The 22,895-nt window shown below is 40.6% G+C and overlaps 1 protein-coding gene across 1 annotated transcript in view; it reads left to right on the plus strand.

Moving 5' to 3' along the window:
• The window catches only part of ROS1 (ROS proto-oncogene 1, receptor tyrosine kinase), a 140,672-nt gene that overhangs the window by 10,820 nt on the left and 106,957 nt on the right, over positions 1-22,895 (plus strand). The window contains exons 3-9 of the mRNA XM_060190561.1: positions 3,310-3,369; positions 5,718-5,744; positions 8,741-8,801; positions 13,380-13,528; positions 15,032-15,170; positions 18,778-18,979; positions 20,122-20,198. Coding sequence (XP_060046544.1) covers positions 3,310-3,369; positions 5,718-5,744; positions 8,741-8,801; positions 13,380-13,528; positions 15,032-15,170; positions 18,778-18,979; positions 20,122-20,198 — 715 coding nt within the window. The remainder of the gene's footprint in view (positions 1-3,309; positions 3,370-5,717; positions 5,745-8,740; positions 8,802-13,379; positions 13,529-15,031; positions 15,171-18,777; positions 18,980-20,121; positions 20,199-22,895) is intronic.

A 22,895-nucleotide genomic window follows, 5' to 3' on the forward strand; every position in this document is an offset into this window, starting at 1 on the left:
TTCGTGAGACTATTAGCAAGTGTTAGTGCACACAAGAAAAAGCAAGGGCAGTGAATGAGGACTCAGGTGGAATTCAGTTAAGGAAGAGATGATGCAATAGGACTTGGTGATGGTTGTTCAGGGTGGGTTGAGTGGGATAAGAGGAAGAGAAGACACCTGGGGGTCAGGTGGTGGTGCACCTGGTTATATACACATATGACAATGCACTTAGACCCAGGTTCAAGCCCCTGGTCCCCACCTGCAGGGGAAAAAACTTTCAGAAATGGTGAAGCAGGGCTGCAGGTGTCTCTCTGTCTCTTTCCTTCTATCTCCTCCTCCCTTCTCAATTTCTCTTTGTCTTTGTACAATAATAAATAAATATAAGGAGAGGGAGAGAGGGGGAGAAAGGGGGGGAGTGGGAGGGGGATGGAGAGGGAGAGAGAGAGAAGATACCTGGTCTCCCTGGATTGGGAGGCTCAGATGGTTTTCAGGTCATTATTGGAAAACACAGAAGAAAGAAAATCAAGGTAGAAATTGGAAAGTTTAATGCATCACATGCTGAATTAGATAGAGGCACTGGTGGGGACTTAAGTGGACAAGTCTAATGAGAAATTGCTATCAGGATCTGGAGTTCAGGAAAAAACCTCCACTAACGTTACACATTTGGGAGCTGTGAGATGGTTGAAACTAAATTAGTGGATGAGCTCTCTCATGAAGAACTTGAAGAATGAAAAAAAAAAAAGGAAAAAGCTGAGATTAGGACATAAACACAAAAGGAGTAGGAAGGAGAAGAAAAAGATGGCAGAAGAGAAGGGACTGAGGGAAAGGAGAAAGACATCCAGGTGTCCATCATGACCTATGAAAACAGTGGTCAACACCTGACAATCATCATCAGCACAGACAAATCAAGTAAGGCGAGGGAATGTCCTAGGGTTGGTCAGGGAAGACTGAAAGAAAGCTTTCAGTACAGCTGGGGTTTCCTGAAAGCTGGCTAGGTAACCAGAGAACTTCCAGTGTCACCTCACACTTTCATATGCCCCTGGCTTGGGTTGAGCTTGTCACATGAGACACAGCACAGATCCATTCTACACACAATGCATGCTATTCTAGTTTTCACCTCCTGCCAACTACCCTGTGAACCATATAACCTTGAAGGACAGGGTCCCTAGATTTTGGATCTGCCCACCTCGGACTGAATTCCACTCAACCCTGTTGTCCTATAGTGTGAATCATGCCAAGCCCTGCTCTATCTGTAGATATGTTTGTTTGTTTTACCAGAGCACTGCTCAGGTCTGGTTTATGGTGGTTCAAGGGACTGACCCTGGGACTTTTGAGCCTCAGTATGAGAGTCTCTTTATATAACCATTATGCTATCTATCCCTGCCATCTGTAGATATGATATCTCTTCTTGGAATCATTAAAGAGCCTCCTCCTCCTCCTGTAAATTAAGGTTTATTTGTAATTTACAAATATATTGGAGTTTCTTACAGCTTAATTTTTCTTTCTATTATTAATGCATATTTTGATAGCTTTAAAAATTTTCATTTATTTATTAATGAAAGAAAGAGTGGGGGAGAGACAGAGAACCAGAACACCACTCTGGTATATGCTATGCCAAGGATACATTTAGGACCTCATGCTTTAAAAAAATTATTTTTTGTAGGTTTGTGATTAGTTATTTTCAAAATTATAAGATAATAGGGATGTAATTCCACACTCTTGCTATCACCAGAGATCTGTCTGTCTGTCTATCTATCTATTTTTTTCCAGAGTACTGCTCAGCTTTGGTTTATGGTAGTGCAAGGGATTAAACCAGGGAACTGAAAGCCTCAGGCATGAGAGAGACTCTTTGCATAGTCATTATGTTCTCTAACTCTGTCCCCACCAGAGTTCTTTGTCCCATCCCCCTCCAGTGGAAACTGAAATAGTTCTCCCAAGGTCAATGATATGGGTTGACTTTCTATCTATGTCTATGTCTATGTCTATGTCTATGTCTATGTCTATGTCTATGTCTATGTCTATGTCTATGTCTATGTCTATGTCTATGTCTATGTCTATGTCTATGTCTATGTCTATGTCTATGTCTATATCTAATCTATATCTATATCTCTCTCTATATATATATATTTGCCATTTTTTTCTATGGCCCTGTTTTCACTTTTCTGAGTCACACTTAACACCTATTACTACTTCGGAGTGTCCTTCCTTTTTCCTTTTCTGTCTCATATTAGTGAAGCAGTGCCTGACTTCCTCTGGTGTTTTCCAGATTTGCATCCCTTTCAATGATGGTATAAAAACAAGATTCTTGGTGACAAATGTTTCAGGTCCCAGTGGGATTAGGGCTCAAAGTCCTCTTGTCAGCTTCCTCTATCTCTTCACTTCTCTGGGATTATAGACTAAAATTCTTTTGGGGATGCAGAAAGTGGCAGTTCTGGCTTCTCTGCTAGACATAGAGGTTGGTATGCTGATTCATACCCCCAGTCTGTTTCTGTCTTTCCCTAGTGGGGTAGAGTTCTGGAGAGGGAAGGTTTCAGGACACATTGTTGAGATCAACTTCCAGGGAAGTCAGGTTGTAACCACAGTAACATCTGCATCTCGGTGCCTGAAAAGCAGTAAGATACTAAGCAGGACAAAATGTTTAATACACAGAAACCAAAGAGCAGGAATAGAGCAATGAGAATAGGGACATAAAGCTGAAAAAATTTAGGATGTCTAATTTAGGTATGCTACTAGGGGTCCGTTACTTTGTTAATTTTTGGTTGAGCTTGATAGCTAACATGAAGCTGGACTAGAAATATTGTCTGGGAAAATCACATCAGAGTTAAGAATAGCGCTTGAAAGTCAGATTAGGGCAGAGAGTAGCTCCCAGACTTGGAAACAAATAACATATACATATACATATACATATACATATACATATACATCCTATTAACCACACTGATTTGACCCAAAGGCTCATGTCTGCTGATATTTAGCACAGGAGTCTGTGTAACCTCCAATTCCCTGTCACTCTGAGCTTGCAGTCTGTGGTCACAGCTGAGAGCATTCTAGCCTGCACTCATTACGAGTCTGTCAAGTGGCATAGTAGCATGATTCAGCCTCCCCTTCAGAGAGTTGGGCAGGCAAGGAGCAAATTTATGACCTCATGTTTTAGAGTCCACTGTTTTATCCACTGTGCTCCCTCCTAAACGACCTACTCTTTTTGAAGCCACAGATCTTGGAGGATCCCTATTTCAAGCACCTCTCCCATTTGTAACTATGTTGCAATTTCAGGTGACTGGAAAAAGTCACAGTTCTTCGGTTGCTGACGTCTCTTACTGTTTCTTGTAGTGCATTCAAGGATGCCATTTTTGGAGCTCTATAGATCAGGAAAACTGTGCTCTAAAGTGTGTAAGTACTAATTATGTTTCAGATTTCACATTCACGTTTCTCTCAAGAGTTAAATTGTGTAAGAAGATTCCACTTAAATTTTTGATGATTTAAGGGTGAGGGTAGATAGCATAATGGTTATGCAAAGCAACTCTCATGCCTGAGGCTCCGAAGTCCTAGGTTCAGTCCCCCGCACCACCAAAAGCCAGAGCTGAGCAGTGCTCTGGTAAAACAAACAAACAAACAAAAAAAAAACCCTGATGATTTTCAGTTAATTTCTTGGACTCTAAAGGAGAAATGTGAGTCTTACATAGGTAAGGGAAAAATGAGTCTTACATAGGTAAGGGAAAAATGTTGACACCAATGCTATTAATAAATGCAATTGGAGATCCAGGCAAGTTAATGCAAACTATGGGGCAGGGGATACTGAATTACTCCAAACTGTAAAGACCTTCAAGCAGAATGATAGGTAGTTGCTAAATTTCCTGCTCTTGTGTTTCTTAGATGTTAACATGTAATTGTTTGGGGGATCTTGTGAAGCTGCAGATTTTGATTTGTTGGGTCATGGACGGTGCGTCCTGAGGTCCTGCTCTGGTAACAAGCTCCCATATGCGATGCAGTGGGCGTTTAGATTGCTCCCATTTTCTGGCTACTGCGAATACAGCAGTCTGAACATGGGGGAGTTTACGTTCCTTCTAATTTGTGTTTTCATGTCTTTTGGATAAATGCCTAAGAGTGTGGTAACTGAGAGTTAAGCAGGAACACAAACCTCTCCTTACATACAATCTTATTTTTCATAGGCAGCCTAGGCAATGCCTAGACAACATGCTTGTAGATCTCCATTACTGAAGCTACTCATCATCTTTTTCACTTTTGTGAGTGGGCACCTCACAGAATTAATGTTACCAGAAGCTGCGGTCTGGATTTCAGAACACTTATACTCCCTATAAACAGTTTTGCTTTGTATTGCTTTTTAGAAATTGGCATTAGCATCATTATTTGTCTAGTTCGGTGTTTAATATGTTTTGCCCCTACTTATAAGACCACCAGGGTAGGATGTTTTCTTTTCTTTTTTTTTTTTTTTTAACTTTATGTTACCAGAGAACTAACTACTCAGCTCTGGTTTAGGGTGGTGCAGGGGATTGAACCTGAGACTTTGGAGTCTCAGGTGTGAAAGTCTCTGTCTAACTATTATGCTATCTCCCCTGCCCTCTGATGTTTTCTGTTTTGTTCTCACTGTGTCCCCTGCACTAAGTAGGGTGAGGAGCACACAGCAGAGCTCTGAGTGAAATGAGTGGGAAATGGTGTTTGCTGCCAGCAACAGTTCAGTTTTCTTTTACCCCCACTTTATTGGGAGGTCAATGGTTTATAGGACAGTTGTTGACACATAGGTACAACCTCTCATCTCCACATAATTGGTGGAAGACACTCTTTTCGCTAATCTAAGTTCTTTTCGACCATCATGCACCAGGACCCCAAAGCACCTCCACTCCATTCCTTTCCCTGCTTCCCCCAGAGTCCTTGGCTTTGATGCAATACACAATCCTCAGTCCAACTTCCACCTGGTTCTTCCTTATTAACCTTGCTTCCTAGGTTTCCCCTGGGAGTGAGATCATACAGTATTTGTCCTCTTCCCGGCTTTTCTGACTCAACACAATACCTGCAAGTTCTTCCCAGGATAGGATAAAGGAATGACTTCAACATTTTTAACAGCTGCATAGCATTGAATGTGTATATATGCCACAACTTTCTCAGCCATTCATTTCATCTGCTGTTGGGCATCTGAGTTGCTTCCAAGATTGGACTATTACAAATTGTGCTGCTATGAACATAGATGCACATAGGTCTCACTGGATAGGTGTCTTTGCATGTTTTAGATAAATCTCCAGGAGAGGAATGCCAGATCATAGGATAAACCCATTTTTAGTTTTCTCATGAATCTCCAGGCTGTTTTCCATGGAGGTTAGATCAGTTTACATTCCCACTAACAATGTGCAAAAGTTCCTTTTCTTCCAAGTCTCAACAGTTGGTGTGTCGCTTCTAATTCTCACAGGTGTAAAGTGCTATCTTATTATTGTTATTATTTGCAGTTCCCTGATCATCAGTATTCTGTTAGATACACACTCCTCCATTATTCCTGCGATGCATACATAAGGTTTACAGTTTTTCATGTAGTGAGTGGTCTGGACAGATGGAACAGCTCTGGACAACTCTGTTTTTGGTTGTTTATTGGTTGATAAAAACAACAGCAGCAACAACTAGATGTTTGGAGCAAGGAATTAATTTGAAAGAAACACATCAGTAAACGTCATTAAGTTATCATTGTAAGAATTTTAAGAAGTTTCACTTTCCTTTTTCTTTTTATGCAGAATGATACCTATACCACTGTTTGTGAGGTAAGTTGATGATCATTTACAAAAAAGATGCCATCAAAACCTCAGGTCTCTCTTTTTTTTACCTTGTTTTTATTAGTGATTTAATATAGATTTACAAAATTATAAGATAATAGTATAATTCCATACTATTCCTACCACCAGATCTCTGTGTCTCTGTGTACCATCTCTTCCACTGGTAGCAGTAGTTCTCCCAAGGTCACTGATACAGGCTGATTCCATAACTCTGTCTCTAGACACACACACACACACACACACACACACACACACACACACACACACACACACACGGGGAGATATATCAAGACAAGACAATAACTAAGAATGGGAAACTGGCCGAGAGAGGCTGCTTAGTGGCATTCCACATGTGTGAATACACATGGGTGATACCCTGAATTCACTTTCCAGTGCCACATGAGACAGCAAAAAAAAAAAAAAAAAAAAAGAAGAAAAGTTAGATGACATCACAGGCAGGTTATTTCTTTTTGGAATAATGAAAATGTTCCAAAATTAGATTCTTTTTTTTAAAATTTTTTTTATTATGATTTATTTTTTCCCTTTTGTTGCCCTTGTTGTTTTGTTGCTGTAGTTATTGTTGTTGATGTCGTCATTGTTGGATAGGACAGAGAGAAATAGAGAGAGGAGGGGAAGACAGAGAGGGGGAGAGAAAGACAGACACCTGCAGACTTGCTTCACCGCCTGTGAAGCCACTTCCTCTGAAGGTGGGGAGCCGGGGGCTTGAACCGGGATCCTTACGCTGGTCCCTGGGCTTTGCACCACGTGCGCTTAACCCGCTGAGCTACCACCGGACTCCAATTAGATTCTGTTGATGGTTTCACAATACTAAAAATCAATGACTAGTGTCTTTTATTGGGGTTTTTTTTTGCTTATTCATTTATAAATTTATTTTGCCACCAGGGCTGTTGTTGGGCTCAGTGCCTGCACAATGAATCCAGTATTCTTTGAGGCTGTCTCTTCTCAACCCCCCCATTAATTTTCTTTGATAGGATTAAGAGAAATTGAGAGGAGAGCAGGAGATAAAGAGGGAGAGAGATAAACACTTGCAGCACAGCTACACTGCTTGTGGACAGGGGGCTTGAACTCAGGTTCTTATACATGGTGATGTATGTGCTCAACTGGGTGTGCAACTGCTTAGCCCCTAAATAATGTGTTTAAATGGGCAGATTTTATGCCACATGAAATACAGTTCAATCAAATCATTGGGGAAAAAATAGGAATTGTTACAAGCATCTCTTTTTTAAACCAAACATGTTTGTGTAATGTAAGTCATTCTGTTTAATGTATTTCTTGCTATACAAAAACATATAAATGGTGCTATTCTAATTCCATTAACAAATGAGAACTTTAAGAATTACAGTTGGGGGCTGGGTGGTGGTGCAACTGGTTGAGCACACATATTACAGTGCACAAGGACCCAGGTTCGAGCCCCTAGTCCCCACCTGCAGGGTCAAGCTTCACAAGTGGTGAAGCAGTGCTGCAGGTGTCTCTCTGGCTCTCTCTCTCTCTCTCTCCCTTTTCTCTCTCCATTTCTGCTGTCTATCCAATAAATAAATAAAGGTAATAAAATATTAAAAAAAAAAGAAAAAATAGAATTACAGTTGGAGCTTGGTGATGGTGCACCTGGTTGGGCGCATGTGACATAATGTGTAAGGACCCAAATTCAAGCCTCCAGTCCCCACCTGCAGGGGGAAAGCTTTGTGAGTGGTGAAGCAGTACTGCAGGTGTCTCTCTGTATCTCTTCTTCTCTACTATCCCCTCCCCTCTTGATTTCTGGCTGTCTCTATCCAATAAATAAATAAAGATTAAAAAAAGAATTAAAGTTGATTCTTCATCATAAAGAATCATGGTCTAGGGAGTCAGGCAGTAGTGCAGTGGGTTAAGCACACGTGGCACAAAGTGCAAGGACTGACTTAAGGATCCCGGTTCCAGCCTCTGGTTCTCCACCTGCAGGGGAGTTGCTTCACAGGCTGTGAAGCAGGTGTGCAGGTGTCTATTTTTCTCTCCCCCTCTCTGTCTTCCTTTCCTCTCTCCATTTCTCTCTTCCTATCCAACAACAATAACATCAATAACAATAATAATAACCACAACAATAAAACACAACAAGAGCAACAAAAGGAAATAATAGAAATAATAGTCAACCCATATCTCTGACCTTGGAGGAACTGTTATGGCTTCCAGTGGAGGGAATTGGGACACAGAACTCTGGTGGTGAGAACGGTGTGGAACTATACCTCTGTCAGGCTAGTGTCACTGGAGAGAGAAGAGACCAGGAACTCGTGCTGGAGCGGGAACGCAAATCTTTATTCATGTGGACACCCCAGAGTTGGCTGTGAGCATAGCGGGTTTAGGCCATGTGGAACTAGCAAAATGGCCACCTCCCGCTATGCACACCAGCCCTTATCCAGGTCAGGACGTGGAAGAGAAAGAGAGAGAGTGAAACCAGGAACAGAAGTGGGTTTTATGGGATAAAAACCGGAAATGGCAAGTCGGGAATGGAAATGGCTAGGAAAGGGGGTAGAGAGAGGCAAAAGGCATGCTGGGAAGGTGGAAGCGTCCTTAGCAACTGTTGCTGGTGAGAATTAGCAATACCCTGAGGGGATAACATAGTGGGGATCTTTCAGGCAAAACAATGATTATGTAAATAGACCATAGTGTCAGCAATGGAGCATGGAGCAGAGTGGGGTGGGGCTGGTTTTAAGGCCCAACATACCTCTGTTATCTTATAATTTTTTAAATCACTAATAAAAAAAGAATTATAGTTGAGGGCTGGGGAGGCAGTGTAGTGGTTGTGCATGAGACTTGCATGAAAGAGGGTCCAGGTGTGATCCTGGCACCACCTGTAGCCAGAGCTGAGCTACGGAAATGATTAATACTCAGGCATCCTCACATACAAGGAATTTTGATTTCAAAGCTTAGTTGAAAACCAGCAAAAGCAATACTAAGACTGCTCTAACTAGAATGCTCTTTATCTCTCACAGAGAGAATCATGCGAGATTGGGTGCAGTAGTGCGGAAGGTGCATATGAAGAGGAGGTGCTGGGTAAGGAGGCTTTCTCTAGATACTCCACAAAGAACTTGTGCTCATGTAAAGATTACAAACTCTTTCACTGGGGCTGGTTGGTGGTGCAACTGGTTAAGTGCACACATTACAGTGGACAAGGACCTGGGTTCAAGCCCCAGTCCCCACTTGTACATGTGTGGGGCAAGCTCTGGATGGCCTGTCTTGACCACCCCATGTCCACCAGTCTATTGGCCACTAGAGAGGTGTTGTAGGGGAGGAGGAGAACAGGCCAATGTGGGGGTGAGCATGCAGTGACCACTCTGGACACTACAGCATGGGCTAGAGTGTTTATTACATTACACAGAGGTATTCTTTTTAAATATTTATTTATTTATTCCCTTTTGTTGCCCTTGTTGTTTTTTATTATTGTAGCTATTATTATTGTCATTTTTGTTGAATAGGACAGAGAGAAATGGAGAGAGGTGGGAAAGACAGGGAGGGGGAGAGAAAGAGAGACACCTGCAGACCTGCTTCACCACCTGTGAAGCGACCCCCCTGCAGATGGGGAGCTGGGGGCTTGAACTGGGATCCTTAAGCCGGTCCTTGCACTTCATGCCACCTGTGCTTAACCCACTGTGCTACTGCCCGACTCCTGCACAGAGGTATTCTTATACTCAAACAAGCAGGCAAAAAAAAAAAGAAGTATGGTCGGACCAATCATTGTGAAGGTCAATATCATGAAGTGGGAACAAGCTGAGAACAGGGAACTTGTGGTCTTATTAGGAACAGGCTGGGGCAAAGGCTGATGCATTCTCAAAGGTTAATCTATTGAGGAATTTCACATCCTTTTGTCTGCGGGAAATGGAAACTTAACTATAATCTGTGCAACAGTTTTTGGTAAACAGCTCCTGCCACTGGGCCAGGTGCAGAATCAAGGCCGGCTGAGGAGAAGGAGAAGGGGCAGGGAGACATTTTTGGGTGAGCTCCTACTGGTCTCAGAGAGATTATGAGGGTGTCAACCCTGCTCGACCTGCCATATCCCCATACAGGGGGAAAGCTTCACAAGTGGTGAAGCAGACCTGCAGGTGTCTCTCTTTCTCTCTCTTCCCCCTTCTCAATTTCTCTCTGTCCTATCCAATAAAATAAGTAAATAAAATGAAATAAAACTCCTTCATATAATGTCCAACCTACCAATCTGATAAAATACAAATACATGAAACAGTGAATAATTTTAAACATGGAGGCCATTCTGAAAGACAGAGGGCTGGCATTGGCATACCCAGTAGAGCACACAAATTGCCATGTGCAAGGATCCGGTTTAAGTTGCAGGCATCTACCTGTAGCGGGAAAGAGTAACCAGCAGTGAAGCAGGGCTGCAGGTGTCTTGATCTTTCTCTTTCTATATCCCCCTCCGTCTCAATTTCTCAGACTCTATCAACAAAAGAAAAAAGAGATAGATAGATAGTTAGATAGATAGATAGATAGATAGATAGATAGATAGATAGATAGAGAAATGACCACCAGGAGCAGTGGATTTGTTATGCAGGCACTGAGCTCTGGAGATAACCTTGGCGACAATTATGAAAAGAAAAAAAACGCCAGCTCAATTTTAACCCAGTTATCTAATGCCAAAATTAAGTGTAGTATATAATTCAGGTTAATTTTTTTTTTTATTTTCACGGAGTACAACTTTATTTAATTATGCAGTTAAATGTAAGAAATAATGAACAAAAGAGGGAGGAAAACAATATTGAAATTGAAGCAGGAATGAATCCAGGCAGTGGGTGGCACACCTAATTAAGTGTACACACTACAGTGCGCAAGGACCTGGGCTCAAATTCAGGTTAATTTTTAATTTGTTCCACTTATGCCTCAATATGTTAGAAGAAATGTCCTTTACATCTTTTTCTTTCATATACATCACCAAGGTTTTAAAATACACGCATGCTTTTCTGTGTCCTGAACGCCATTTCCTTCTACCTCTCCATCACTTCGTTTCTGTTGCCTCTTGGTTCTTCTTCTGTATGCTGTTGGCGCCCCTCATATTTGGACTCTTACTCCATGTATTCCATAGTTTATTTTTCTGCTATGAATCCTGTTACACTATGAAAGAAAGGAAAAGTAAAATTGTTCTATAGATGCGGTTATAGTAGCCAAAAGTGAATTACAAATGAAAAACACATAAAGGGCTGGCAAAATAGTTCACTTGGATAGAATACTTTTTTTTTTTTTCCACAGAGCACTGTTCAACTCTGGTTTATGATGGTGCAAAGGACTGAATCTGGGACTTTAAAGCCTCAAGCTTTAGAGTCTTTTTGCATAACCATTATGCTATCTACCCTTGCCTGGTAGAATACTTCTTTACCATGTGTGTGACCTAGCTTTCAAGCCCAGCTTTCAGTACATTGAAGAAGCTTCAGTGCTATGGTCTCTTTCATTCCTTGCCTCTCTGTCTCTATCTAAAAATCAAGAAACCAACCAACCAAACAAACAGAGTAGAGTTTCCCTATACTTATCTGTGAGTTAAACTCTCAGATAACATGCCTTTATTTTTTCTCTTGATCACAAATCATTTTAGTAATGAGGAATTTAATTAGTCCAAATTCAGTTTCTAGTGTGATTAGAATTATGTATCCTTTCACCAGAAGGAAGGAGGTCAGGGGAATTTTCAAGTAACCATTTTAAGTTTATTACATAATTTCACCATGTTTCATCAAGCAGAGTACTTTACATAGTGAAGCTTATTCTTTTATTTATTTATTTATTTATTTATTTATTTATCTCCAGGTCTATCACTGTGCTTGCTGCTGGCACTACAAATCTGCTGCTCCTGGTGGCCATTTTTTCCATTTTACTGGCTAGGACAGAGAGAAATTGAGAGGGGAGGGAGAGATGAAAATGGGGATTGAGAGAGAGAGAGAGAAAGAGAGAGAGAGAGACACCTGCAGACCTGCTTCACCATTTATGAAGTGTCCCCTCCTGCAGGTGAGGAGCCGGGGCTTGAACCTGGATCCTTGTGTGGGTCTTTGTGTCACTTCCCAGCTCCCATAAAGCTTATTCTCTAATATCATGAACACTTGTTATTGCCACTTTCATTCAACACAATAATGTTTAGAACAGTAAGGCAAGAAAAAAATATCCAAATTTGATGTTTCCAATAAAATATATCTAATTGATAAAATATCTTTATTTTTCTGGGTGGTGGCACACCTGGCTGAGTGCACATATTACAATGCACAAGGATCCAGGTTCAAGCTCTTGGTCCCCACCTGTGGGGGGAAAGCTTCACAGATGATGAAGCAGTGCTACAGGTGTCTCTCTATCTCTCCCTCTCTCTATCTCCCCCTTCCTGTCAACTTCTGGCTGTTTCTATCAAGTAAATAAATATATCTTTATTTTTGCAGATAGGATCGTACATGTGGTATCATAAAGATGCCACAAAATCTTCTAGAACTAAAACAAATTCAGCAAACTACCAGTAGCAAAATATAAACCCAGCAGTCAAAAAATCAATTTCATTTATATGTACTAATAACAAACCATCTGAAAAGGAGATCAATGATTTCATTTATCATAGCACCAAAAAGAAGAAAGTGCTCAGGAATTAACCAAAAAGATGGAAGAGTTGTAAAACTGGTTGAAAAATTTCTGAAACAAAATGAGAAGCATGTAGATAAGTGGAGAGATAACCAACACTCATGGATTTAAAGACTTAATATGGTTAAGATATCAATAGTGTAGTAGGGGAAATAACTAGAGGAGTAGAGTACAGAACTTGCAAGTGTGAGGGCCTGAGTTTGATCCTTGGCACCACATATGCCTGATTAGTTTAGTGCTCTCTCTTTCTCTCTCTCTCTTAGAAAAGGAATGGGGGATGGGGGACAGGCAGGCGGTAGCACAAGGGCTTAAGCTCAAATGGTGCAAAGCACAAGGACCCAAGTAAGGATCCCAGTTGGAGCCCCCGGCTCCCCACATGCAGGGGGGTCACTTCACAAGTGGTGAAGCAGGTCTGCAGGTGTTTATCTTTCTCTCCCCCTCTCTGTCTTCCCCTTCTCTCTCCATTTCTCTCTGTCCAACAATGACAGCAATAACAATAAAAATAATAACAAAACCAATAAGGGCAACAAAATGGAAAAAATAGCCTCCAGGAGCAGTGGATTCATAGTGTAGGCACTAAGCCCCAGTGATAACCCTGGAGGCAAAAGAAAAAAAAAAAGAAAAGAAAAGGAACGAATAAATCTTAAAAAAGGAGATGCCAATACTATCTTATGTGCTCTACAGATTTAAAACTGTCCCTATCAAAATCTCAGTGGTGTTTTTTTTTTTCCCCAAAGACAAAAATATCCACCCTAAGACTTCAGTATGATCTAAGATTAACAGGACCCTATATCCTGAGTAGTTAAGCATCTATTCTACCTATTGTCCTATCTTCTGGTCTCCCTCCCTCCACTGCCCCAATTAACCAGTTGAATATATACATGAGCTATCCATCAGGTGAATTATTGTGTGAATGTGTACTTGTCTCTTCACAGTGCTGAGGACACTAGATGAAGTAGGGACATGCTCTCTTGCTTTGGCAGATGGTGTCACAGTGAATGAATCTTGTCTTGTCCTTAGAAAATGAAGACCTCCCTACGGCACCCTTTGCTTCTTCCATTGGAAATCATAGTGTGACGTTAAGATGGAAACCCGCCAATATCTCTGGAGTGAAATATGTCATTCAGTGGAAGTACACACAACTTTCTGGAAGCTGGAATTACAGTGAGGTATTAAAAGCTACCTATGGGAGACAGGCGGTAGCGCTGCGGGTTAAGCGCACGAGGCACGAAGTGAAAAGCAAAGACTGGTGTAAGGATTCCGGTTCAACCCCCCGGCTCTGCACCTGCAGGGGAGTCGCTTCACAGGTGGTGAAGCAGGTCTGCAAGTGCCTGTCTTTCTCTCCCCCTCTCTGTCTTCCCCTCCTCTATTTCTCTCTGTCCAATCTAACAAAGCTGATATCAATAACAAAAAATAACTACAACAATAAAACAAGGGCAACAAAAGGGAAAATAAATAAATATAAAAAATTTTAAAAGCTACCTATATGCCTGAAGACAATTCCATCCATATTATTAAAAATGTCTGATGACTTCGTATCCTTTAAGCATTAAGACATTTTAGAGAAGGTCCAAGTATATGATGAATGGTTAGATTAGAAAAACTTTAATATCTGCTACTCTGTAACCTTTTAATATTAAACCCTTTACTTTATGAGAAAAATTATATTATTTTTTGTAGATACTATTCCCTTAGCACAGTATCACTAACCAACTAGTCATGTCTTAGGTCATTAGTTTCCCGTCTCTCTCAAAGGATTCCTACTCAGATGAACCAGAGAAGGCTATCACAGAGGGTCATTCTAAGTTAAAAGTGTTGTTTAGAGTGGTCATCCAGGACTCTTCCTCTTAGGGAAGCATGAGTTAAGTTTAGAGAGCAATTGTCTAACAATTGTTAGAGATATCAAGTGTAGGTCTGGGGAAATAGTACACAAAAGACTTCCAGGGGCCACGCCGTAGTGCACTGGGTTAAGTACACAGAGTGTGAAATGCAAGGACCTGCACAAGGATCTCGGTTCAAGATCCCCAGATGAGGGGGATCGCTTCGAAAGTGGTGGATCAGGTCTGCAGGTGTCTTTCTCTCCCCCTCTCTGTCTTCTCCTCATCTCTCAATCTCTCTCTGTCCTATCCAACAACAGTAACAACAGCAGCAGCAACAACAACAAAAATGGAAAAAAGATGGCTGCTTGGAGCAGTGGATTCATAGTACAGGCAATCAGTCCTGGTGATAATCCTGGAGGCAAAAAAAAAGAGAAAAATTTCACACCTGAGGCTCCAAGATCTCAGGTTCAAACCCCAGCACCAACATAAACCAGAGCTGAGCAGTGCTCTGGTCTTTCTCTCTGTGCCTATCTCTTTCATTAAAATAAAACAGAATATTTTTTAAAAAGAAGTATTGAGTACATCAACATAAAAATGTTGATCATTGAAGTAGACATGAAAGAACTGAATCATTCATTTTGTACTTTTGAAGAATTGCTATGGGATGTCTGCAGGCTGATGTCTGGATGACCCAGTTCTAAGCTCCAGTCCTGCCTTTCATCTCATATGATGGGACGTGGGCCATTCAGTTTATAAAAGGCCTTCTGCTTTCTGCAGAGTAGTCTGTGTTCTCCAGTCATGGTGTACAGTGGTGGTTATTTAAATGCTGATTGTGATCTTTTATTGATCTAGGCTGTGTCTGATCTCTCATATGTGGTGAAGTCTCTGCATCCCTTTACTGAATATGTTTTTCGAGTGGTTTGGATTTACACAGCCCAGCTGCAGCTGTATTCTCCTCCAAGTCCCAGCTACAGGACTCATCCTTATGGAGGTAAACCTTGCACATATTGCTTATGAAATAAGGTCATTATTTCAAAGACTTTTTTAGTTTAATTTTAGACACTAAAGTAAAATACTTTTTTTTTCATTAATTGGTCCCTTCAACAGCTTGCCACAGAACGATGTATCAAATAGTATACTACCTCTATGATCAAGAAGTTCATATTCTTAGGAGAAAAACCTTAAGTAGTACACATTCTAAGTAAGAGAAAAACATGTCATAAGTGGGTAGGTGCCATGCACGATGGTAAACGGAATATATTGCACTAATTTTGTTCTTTAGGGGGATAAGTGGGCCATCTGAGGGATGGAAAATCAGATTGTAGCAGTAAATAGGTGAACAGAATGAACCTCAAAGAACAATTAGGAGTTAAGGAAGGTTTTAAAGTAGATGACCAGCTTCTCCACATTCACTTTCAAAAGATAATTTTAACAACTGGATTGAGTTAATGAGAGATACTAGAAAAAAAAAGGGTAGAAATATCCTTTGGGAGGTTGCTGTAGTACTTAACATTTTATCAGACATGATTAAAAATTGTAGAGATATAGGAATATTTTCAGAGTTCTTCTTTTGAGCTCAGAATTTACACTCCAGGAAAAGGATTTAAGTTGAAAACATTTAAGGCAGTGGATGCCTGGGGGCAGACATGGGGGAAGGGAGATGTTTAGTGCCCTCATGTCGGGAAACTGTGAGAAGCCTCACAAAGCACCCTGCATTTTTTTTTACCTCTAGAAGCCTGGTATTCCTTAAAACATTAAGCCAGCTCCCCCTGCTCCACCCTGCATTCCTGATACTATGGCCTATCTACATAATCATTGTTTTGCCTGAAAGATCCCCACCCATTCCATTCGTTTGATCTATCTTCTTTCTACCCTCAAGACCCCCCCTGCCTACAGGGTATTATTAATCCTACCATTTAAAACCCTCACAACAGTTGCTAAGGAACTTCCTCGCTTTCCAGCCCCTTTTGCCTTTCTCCACCCCTTTCCTAGCCATTTCCGTTTCTGACTTGCCACTTCTGGGTCTGCCCTTTAAAAGCCTTGGCTCTCTGATCAATAAAAAATTGAATTGCCTCACAGCCACGTGTTTGGTTCCTGAGTCATCTCCCTTGTGTCACTGAGGTCGAGTTCTCTCCAACCCAGAGAATACGTGCCTGGGAAAAGGCACCCCCACACTAGTCTGGCACCCTCATGCTGAGTTAGTGAAGAGGCTCAGAAAGAATTTTTCTCAGGCCACATGTTATATTCCCTATCCCACAATTCTGGAGAGTCAGCTGTTTGTAGAGAACTTCAGATTGCTCTAGATTGTGGATCCAGGCAAACCTGAACAGCTGATTAATAGTGGATGAGGCATTTCCCTTTTCTTTGATTAATGCCCTCCCCTCACTGCTTCAACATTCAGGTATGTGTGACTACTTCTCCAGATAAGTCTCTGATCATCCTTAGAAATGCAGACAAGATACTGGCTAAACTTCATGTTTGAAGTTTTTCAGGCCAGAATAGAATAAACAGACCCTATTTTTGCTAAAAGTGATCACTCTGTACTCCAACATTAGTGGAATATTTCTCAGGAAAGGAAAAAATACAATATTTGAAGGTCAATCATTGATTAGTCAAGTTAAAATTATGAAGAAGGCCAACTTTGCTTTTTGTTTCTGGGCTTTTCTTCTGGAGGTAAGTCCATATGCCTTCTAGGTAACTCTAGTTGGTGTACTTTTTTTTTTTTTTTTTTTAAACCAGAGCACTGCTGAACTCTGGTTTATGGTGATATGGGATATTAAACCTGGGAACTTGGAGCCTCAGGCATGAGAGTCTCTTTGCATAACCAATATGCTATCTACCCCTTCCCTCTTCAACTATCTCTTAACTTTTAATTTCATCTAAATTTACAAAGTGATCTGTTTTTGTGTTCCACTGCCACATGACCATATCTTCATTTTAGTTATAAGCAATATTAGATTTTAATTTTGGCATTATTAATTTTTTAAAGTAATATGGAGATAATTACTTAACTGAGTGGGATGGTGATTAAGTAAGGAATAACTTTCCTAAGCTTACCAGACTTTCAGTGTATGTGTGTGAGGGGAGGGGGCAATAATCATAGCTTGCTATGTGGGTGGCATCCTGCTAGCTGGAAGTGGAGTAGATCATGTCTGGGCATTGATCACAATAAATTTAGGTGTTTTTTTTTTCTGTAAACATTCTTATTCTAATTAGTGGGAGATAATTTCTACATTGATGTTCACTAAGGTGATTGAGTGCAAATAGAAGAATTATGCAATGATGTTTATATTTGCCAAAGATGAGTGTGAGAAATAGGAAACAACTATAACAGAGAAATACTGAGAGATCAGTTAAGAGATCCTTTTCAGGCCCAGGCTATTCTTATTTCTCCCAACTCTAACAGGTTAGGGGTGATGTAGAACACTTGCCAGGAGTGTTCAGAGGGAGAAAAGTCTAATAAAAAGTTGGGTAATATCAAGTGTGTCTTACTTTAAATTTTTTAAATATTTTATTTATTTATTTTCCTTTTTGTTGCCCTTGTTGTTTTTTTATTGTTGTTGTAGTCATTATTGTTGTTGTTATTGATGTCATCGTTGTTAGATAGGACAGAGAGAAATGGAGAGAGGAGGGGAAGAAAGAGAGGGGGAGAGAAAGATAGACACCTGCAGACCTGCTTCACCACTTGTGAAGCGACTCCCCTGCAGGTGAGGAGCCAGGAGCTCGAACCAGGATGCCAGTCCTTATGCCAGTCCTTGCGCTTGGTGCCACGTGTGCTTCATCTGCTGTGCTACCACCCTACTCCTGAGTATGTCTTCCAATGAAAAGAGAAAATGAAAGGATATGATTTCAGAGGGTGAGAGATATGATAAGTAGGTGGAAACATGGATGAAAGACAGGCTGTTAGACCATTTATTTTCCTTTTTATTCTTTGTTACATAGGTAGTTTCTAAAGTCTGTAAGTGGATGCCTAGTTAATTAATTAACCCAACTGCAAGGAAAAGAATGCTGCTAACTCAAGAGTCAACCTGCATCCCAAAGGATCTTGGGAGCTGGGATAATGAAGGTATAGTCTGGGTCAGAGTGCTGATGCTGGCAAAAGTGAAGCAGATGGTTTTAATTCAGGCTTATCTGAACCCCTATCTTGAGCTGAAATTTGTCAGGTTACAGCACCTGAGTGAACAAAAAGGTCTTAGGACTCACTTCTTTCAACTCATGTTAATCATTGACTCCAGTTTTGTTACAGAATCTTTTCTCTAAACCTGGCTCAATCCTGTATTTCAACTAATTTAGCTCTTTGGAGATTATTGACAACTTTTATTTTCTTCCCTAGAATGTTTACCCATTGTATACTTTCACAGCTGTGAGGGGAACAACATTTGAAAGAGTTCCTTGGAAATGTAGTGTACTGTTACAGTGTGGGGATAAAGACTCAAACCTCATAGATGTCTTATCATCTCCTTTCTATCACTTATTCTGAATACTAATACAGTTATTTATGTTTCTTCCTCAAACAAACAAGGTGCAGTTTCTGTCTTATTTATAAACATAAGCCCCATATATATTTCTGCTCATTATGTCACCATTATCTTTTCCAGTTCCTGAAACAGCTCCTTTTATTAAAAATATCGAGAGCGCAAGTCCAGACACTGTGGAAGTCAGCTGGGCTCCACCCCAATTCCCAGGAGGACCTGTTTTGGGTTATAACTTAAGATTGGTCAGCAGAAATCAAAAATTAGATTCAGGGACACAGAGAACCAGTTTTCAGTTTTACTCTACTCTACCAAACACCACCTACAGGTAATAAACTGTTCCAAGGAAAATATTGCTAGCATAACTATAATAAAATTACTTAAGGAGGAAGGCTAAAAGTCAGGTTAAAATGCACTTTGAAAATTTCTATTGTCTGTGTGCTTTTGGGTTGAAGTTAGTGTGGTTTTCAAGTTTGTACACTTATTATATTACCTCATCTTTAGCAAAAACATTCCTTTTTTTTTTTTTTTTTATATTGCCACCAAGGTTATTGCTGGTGCTGCAGTATGAATCCACTGCTCCTGTGGCCATCTTTTCTTTCCTTTTCTTTTCTTTCCTTCCTTCCTTACTCCTTTCTGTCGTCCTCCCTCCCTCCCTTCCTTTTTTTTTCTTTTTCTTTTTCTTTTTTCTTTTTTACCAGAGCACTGCTCAGCTCTGGCTTATGGTGGTGCAGGGGATTGACCTGGGACTTTTGGAGCCTCAGGCATGGGAGTCTTTGCATAAACATTATGCTATCTATCCCTGCTTTTTTTTTTTTTTTCATTTGATAGGACAGAGAGAAATTGAAAAGGGAGGGGGAGATAGAGAGTAGACATGTATACAGACACCTGTAGACTTATTTCATAGCTTATGAAGCATCTCCCTGGGGAGTGGAGGTTCAAATCTGGTCCTTGTGCAGCTGCACTCTACCTGGGGTCCTACTGCCTTGTCTCCTGAAAAAAAACATTCTTAAGTATTTTTTTTTTTATGTTCGAAGGACCCTGATAACTATAGGTTAATAACTACCATAAACATAACTATTTAATTTCATCCAGCATTTAACACAGTGAGAACATGAAATTCTGTTAATGATATTTTAAATTAACAAATTAACCATTGGGGGAAGATTTTGTTATTGTTAGCTTTTCTAGCATTTACTATGATCGTTTTTAAAAATTAGGGTAGGAGAAAGGGCCATGTAGATAATAGAGTTCAGATTTTGACCTCTGTGCCCCCTGAACTGTTCAATGGGGAATGCAAACAAGGATGTGATTGATGACCATTTTAGTGCTGAGCCATGGCACCAAGTAATTAGATACATGTATTGCTACATTGTTTTTTAAATAGAAACATTATTGCTATTTCTATTTTCATATCATGTTCACACCATGCCATATGAAACATATCTCTCCAAATTATTTTTGGAATAGGTTTTCTATTGCAGCAGTAAATGAAGTTGGCGAAGGACCAGAGGCAGAATCTAGCATCACTACTTCATCCCCAGCAGGTATGGCCAAGTGGTTATTCATTCCGTTACATGGAAACTGAGGGGGTGGTAAGGATAGGCTCAGAGTTCAGAGGTCCTGGGTCAGCCAGTGGACTTCAAAATTCTGTTTCTTTTGTCCAAATAGACACTGCTTTTTTGCGACATTAGTAAGTTTTCAACTTTTTTTTTCCCCTCCAGGGTTATCACTGGGGCTCGGTGCCTGCACTATGAATCCACTGCTCCTGGAGGCCATTTTTTCCCTTGTGTTGCCCTTGTTGTTTTATAATTGTTGTTATTGCTGTTATTGTTGTTGGATAGCACAGAGAAATTGAGAGAGGAGGGGAAGGCAGAGAGAGGGACAGAAAACAGACACCTGTAGACCTGCTTCACTACCTGTGAAGCGACCCCCTTGCAGGTGGGGAGCCAGAGGCTTGAACCTGGATCCTTACTCTGGTCCTTGAGTTTTGCACCATGTGTGCTTAACCCGCTGCGCTACTGCTTGGCCCCCGTAAGTTTTCAACTTTAAGTGAAGACACTTAGAGTTGACAAATTTCTCTATTGACAGAGGGATATTGTTAGATCAAAACTTTCACAGAAGAATTTAAAATTTTGAACAAAAAATTAGGTATTTTTAAAAAACGTGCTGAGAAAACCCTTACTTTAAGTATAAAACACTATGATACACTTTTTTTCTACCAGAGAACAGCTCAGTTATGGCTTATGGTGGTGCAGGGTATTGAATCTGGGACTTTGGAACCTCGGGCATAAGAGTCCGTTTGCATAACCATTATTCCACCCCTATGATACATTTTTAAAAAACATTTTTATTTTTATTTATTTGATAGAGACAGCCATAAATCGAAAGGGATATATATATGGAGAGAGAGAGAGAGAGGCAGAGAGAGATACAGAGAGAAACCTGAAGCACAGCTTCATCACTTGTGAAGTTTTCCTCGTTGCAGGTAGGAACTGGGAGCTTGAACCCCAGTCCTTTCACATTGTAACATGTTTGTTGAATCAGGTGTGCCACCACCTGGCCCCCACTATGATACATATATATTTAAATTTTTAATCATATTTATTTATTTATTGAATAGAGGCAGTCAGAAATTTAGAGGGAATGGAGTGATAGAGAGGGAGAGAGACAGAGAGACACTTGCAGCCCTGCTTCACCACTCGTGAAGGTTTCCCCCTGCAGGTGGGGACCGGGGGCTTGAACCCGAGTCCTTGTGCACTGTAACATGTGCACCCAACCAGGTGCGCCACTGCCTGCCCCTGAGACACACACACACACACACACACACACACACATATATTTTAAAGATTTTATTTATTTATGTATTAATGAGAATGATAGGAGGAAGAGAGAGAAAGAACCAGACATCATACTAGTATATATGCTACCACGGACCGAACTTTGGACCTCATGCTTGAAAGGTCAATGCTTTATCTACTGCACCACTTACAGGACCACTATGATACATTTTTGCACTTAGAGCATACATGCAAAACTTTCAGCTTTGTTGTTGGTGGTGTTGTTGTCACTGGGGCTTCACCACTTTAGACTGACTTTTTCAGATAGAGACAGAAATACAAAGACAGAAAGACACCAGAGTTTTCTTCAGTTTGAAGGAGGCTGTACCTGAAGTTAATCATGAGCATGGCAAAGCAAGAGCAAGAATCAGTGAGCTCTCTTGCTAATTTCAAACCTTCAGCTTTAATTCCTGTCTTGTAGTATGTATCATCTTTTGCTATCTTCTTCTCCCAGCCTCCCTAGAATTTTATGTCTCTGTAATTCATAATTTGCCTGTTATTATTTGATTAGTCAGTCTATGAAATTAGCTTTTGCTAATATGTTATGAATTACCTTTTTTTTTGGATAGGGGGAGGCTTTGGTTTCTTAACAACTGCCTTGAAAGATTGAATACATGATATTCGTATGAACAAAATGATTAATACCTATGATTTCTAGGAAGTACCAGATATATTTTGAGGAGGGAGTAAAAATAGTTTTGAGTGACATCCAAAGATCAGAATTCTGGAACTCAATTTTCTATTTTCACTAGAATTCCTTTTACTGACTTTACTGCTCCTTATTTTAATATGCACGTGCCTATGCCAGTGGGTATCAGATATCACTATCATTATTCTAGGGTTTTTTTTTTTTTTGGTTATTACTAGATTCTCGGAAAGGAAAGGTATTTTTGTTATCAAGAATGATATCCAAAGGCTGAGTTAAATATAGAGCAGGCTTAAGTTTGTTATCAATGTGACTATTGTGTAACGTTTATTAATTGCCTTAAAAGTATTCAGTCATGGGGGCTGGGCGGTAGCTCAGCGGGTTAAGTGCACATGGCATGAAGCGCAACAGCCGGCATGAGGATCCTGACTCAAGCTCCTGGCTCCCCACCTGCAGGGGAGTCACTTCACAAGCGGTGAAGCAGGTCTGCAGGTGTCTTTCTCCCCCTCTCTGTCTTCCCCTCCTCTCTTGATTTCTCTCTGTCCTATCCAACAACAGCGACATCAATGACAACAATAATAATAGCAACAACAGTAGACAACAAGGGCAACAAAGGGAAAAAAATGGCCTCCAGGAGCAGTGGATTCATAGTGCAGGCACCGATCCCCAGTGATAACCCTGGAGGCAAAAAAAAATTAGTCACATATATTGCATTGATATCTTCTTGAATAGAACACCCAGCTAAATTCTGCAGTGTT

Source organism: Erinaceus europaeus, chromosome 4 (assembly GCF_950295315.1).
Source record: "Erinaceus europaeus chromosome 4, mEriEur2.1, whole genome shotgun sequence".
Taxonomy (NCBI): Eukaryota; Metazoa; Chordata; class Mammalia; order Eulipotyphla; family Erinaceidae; genus Erinaceus; species Erinaceus europaeus.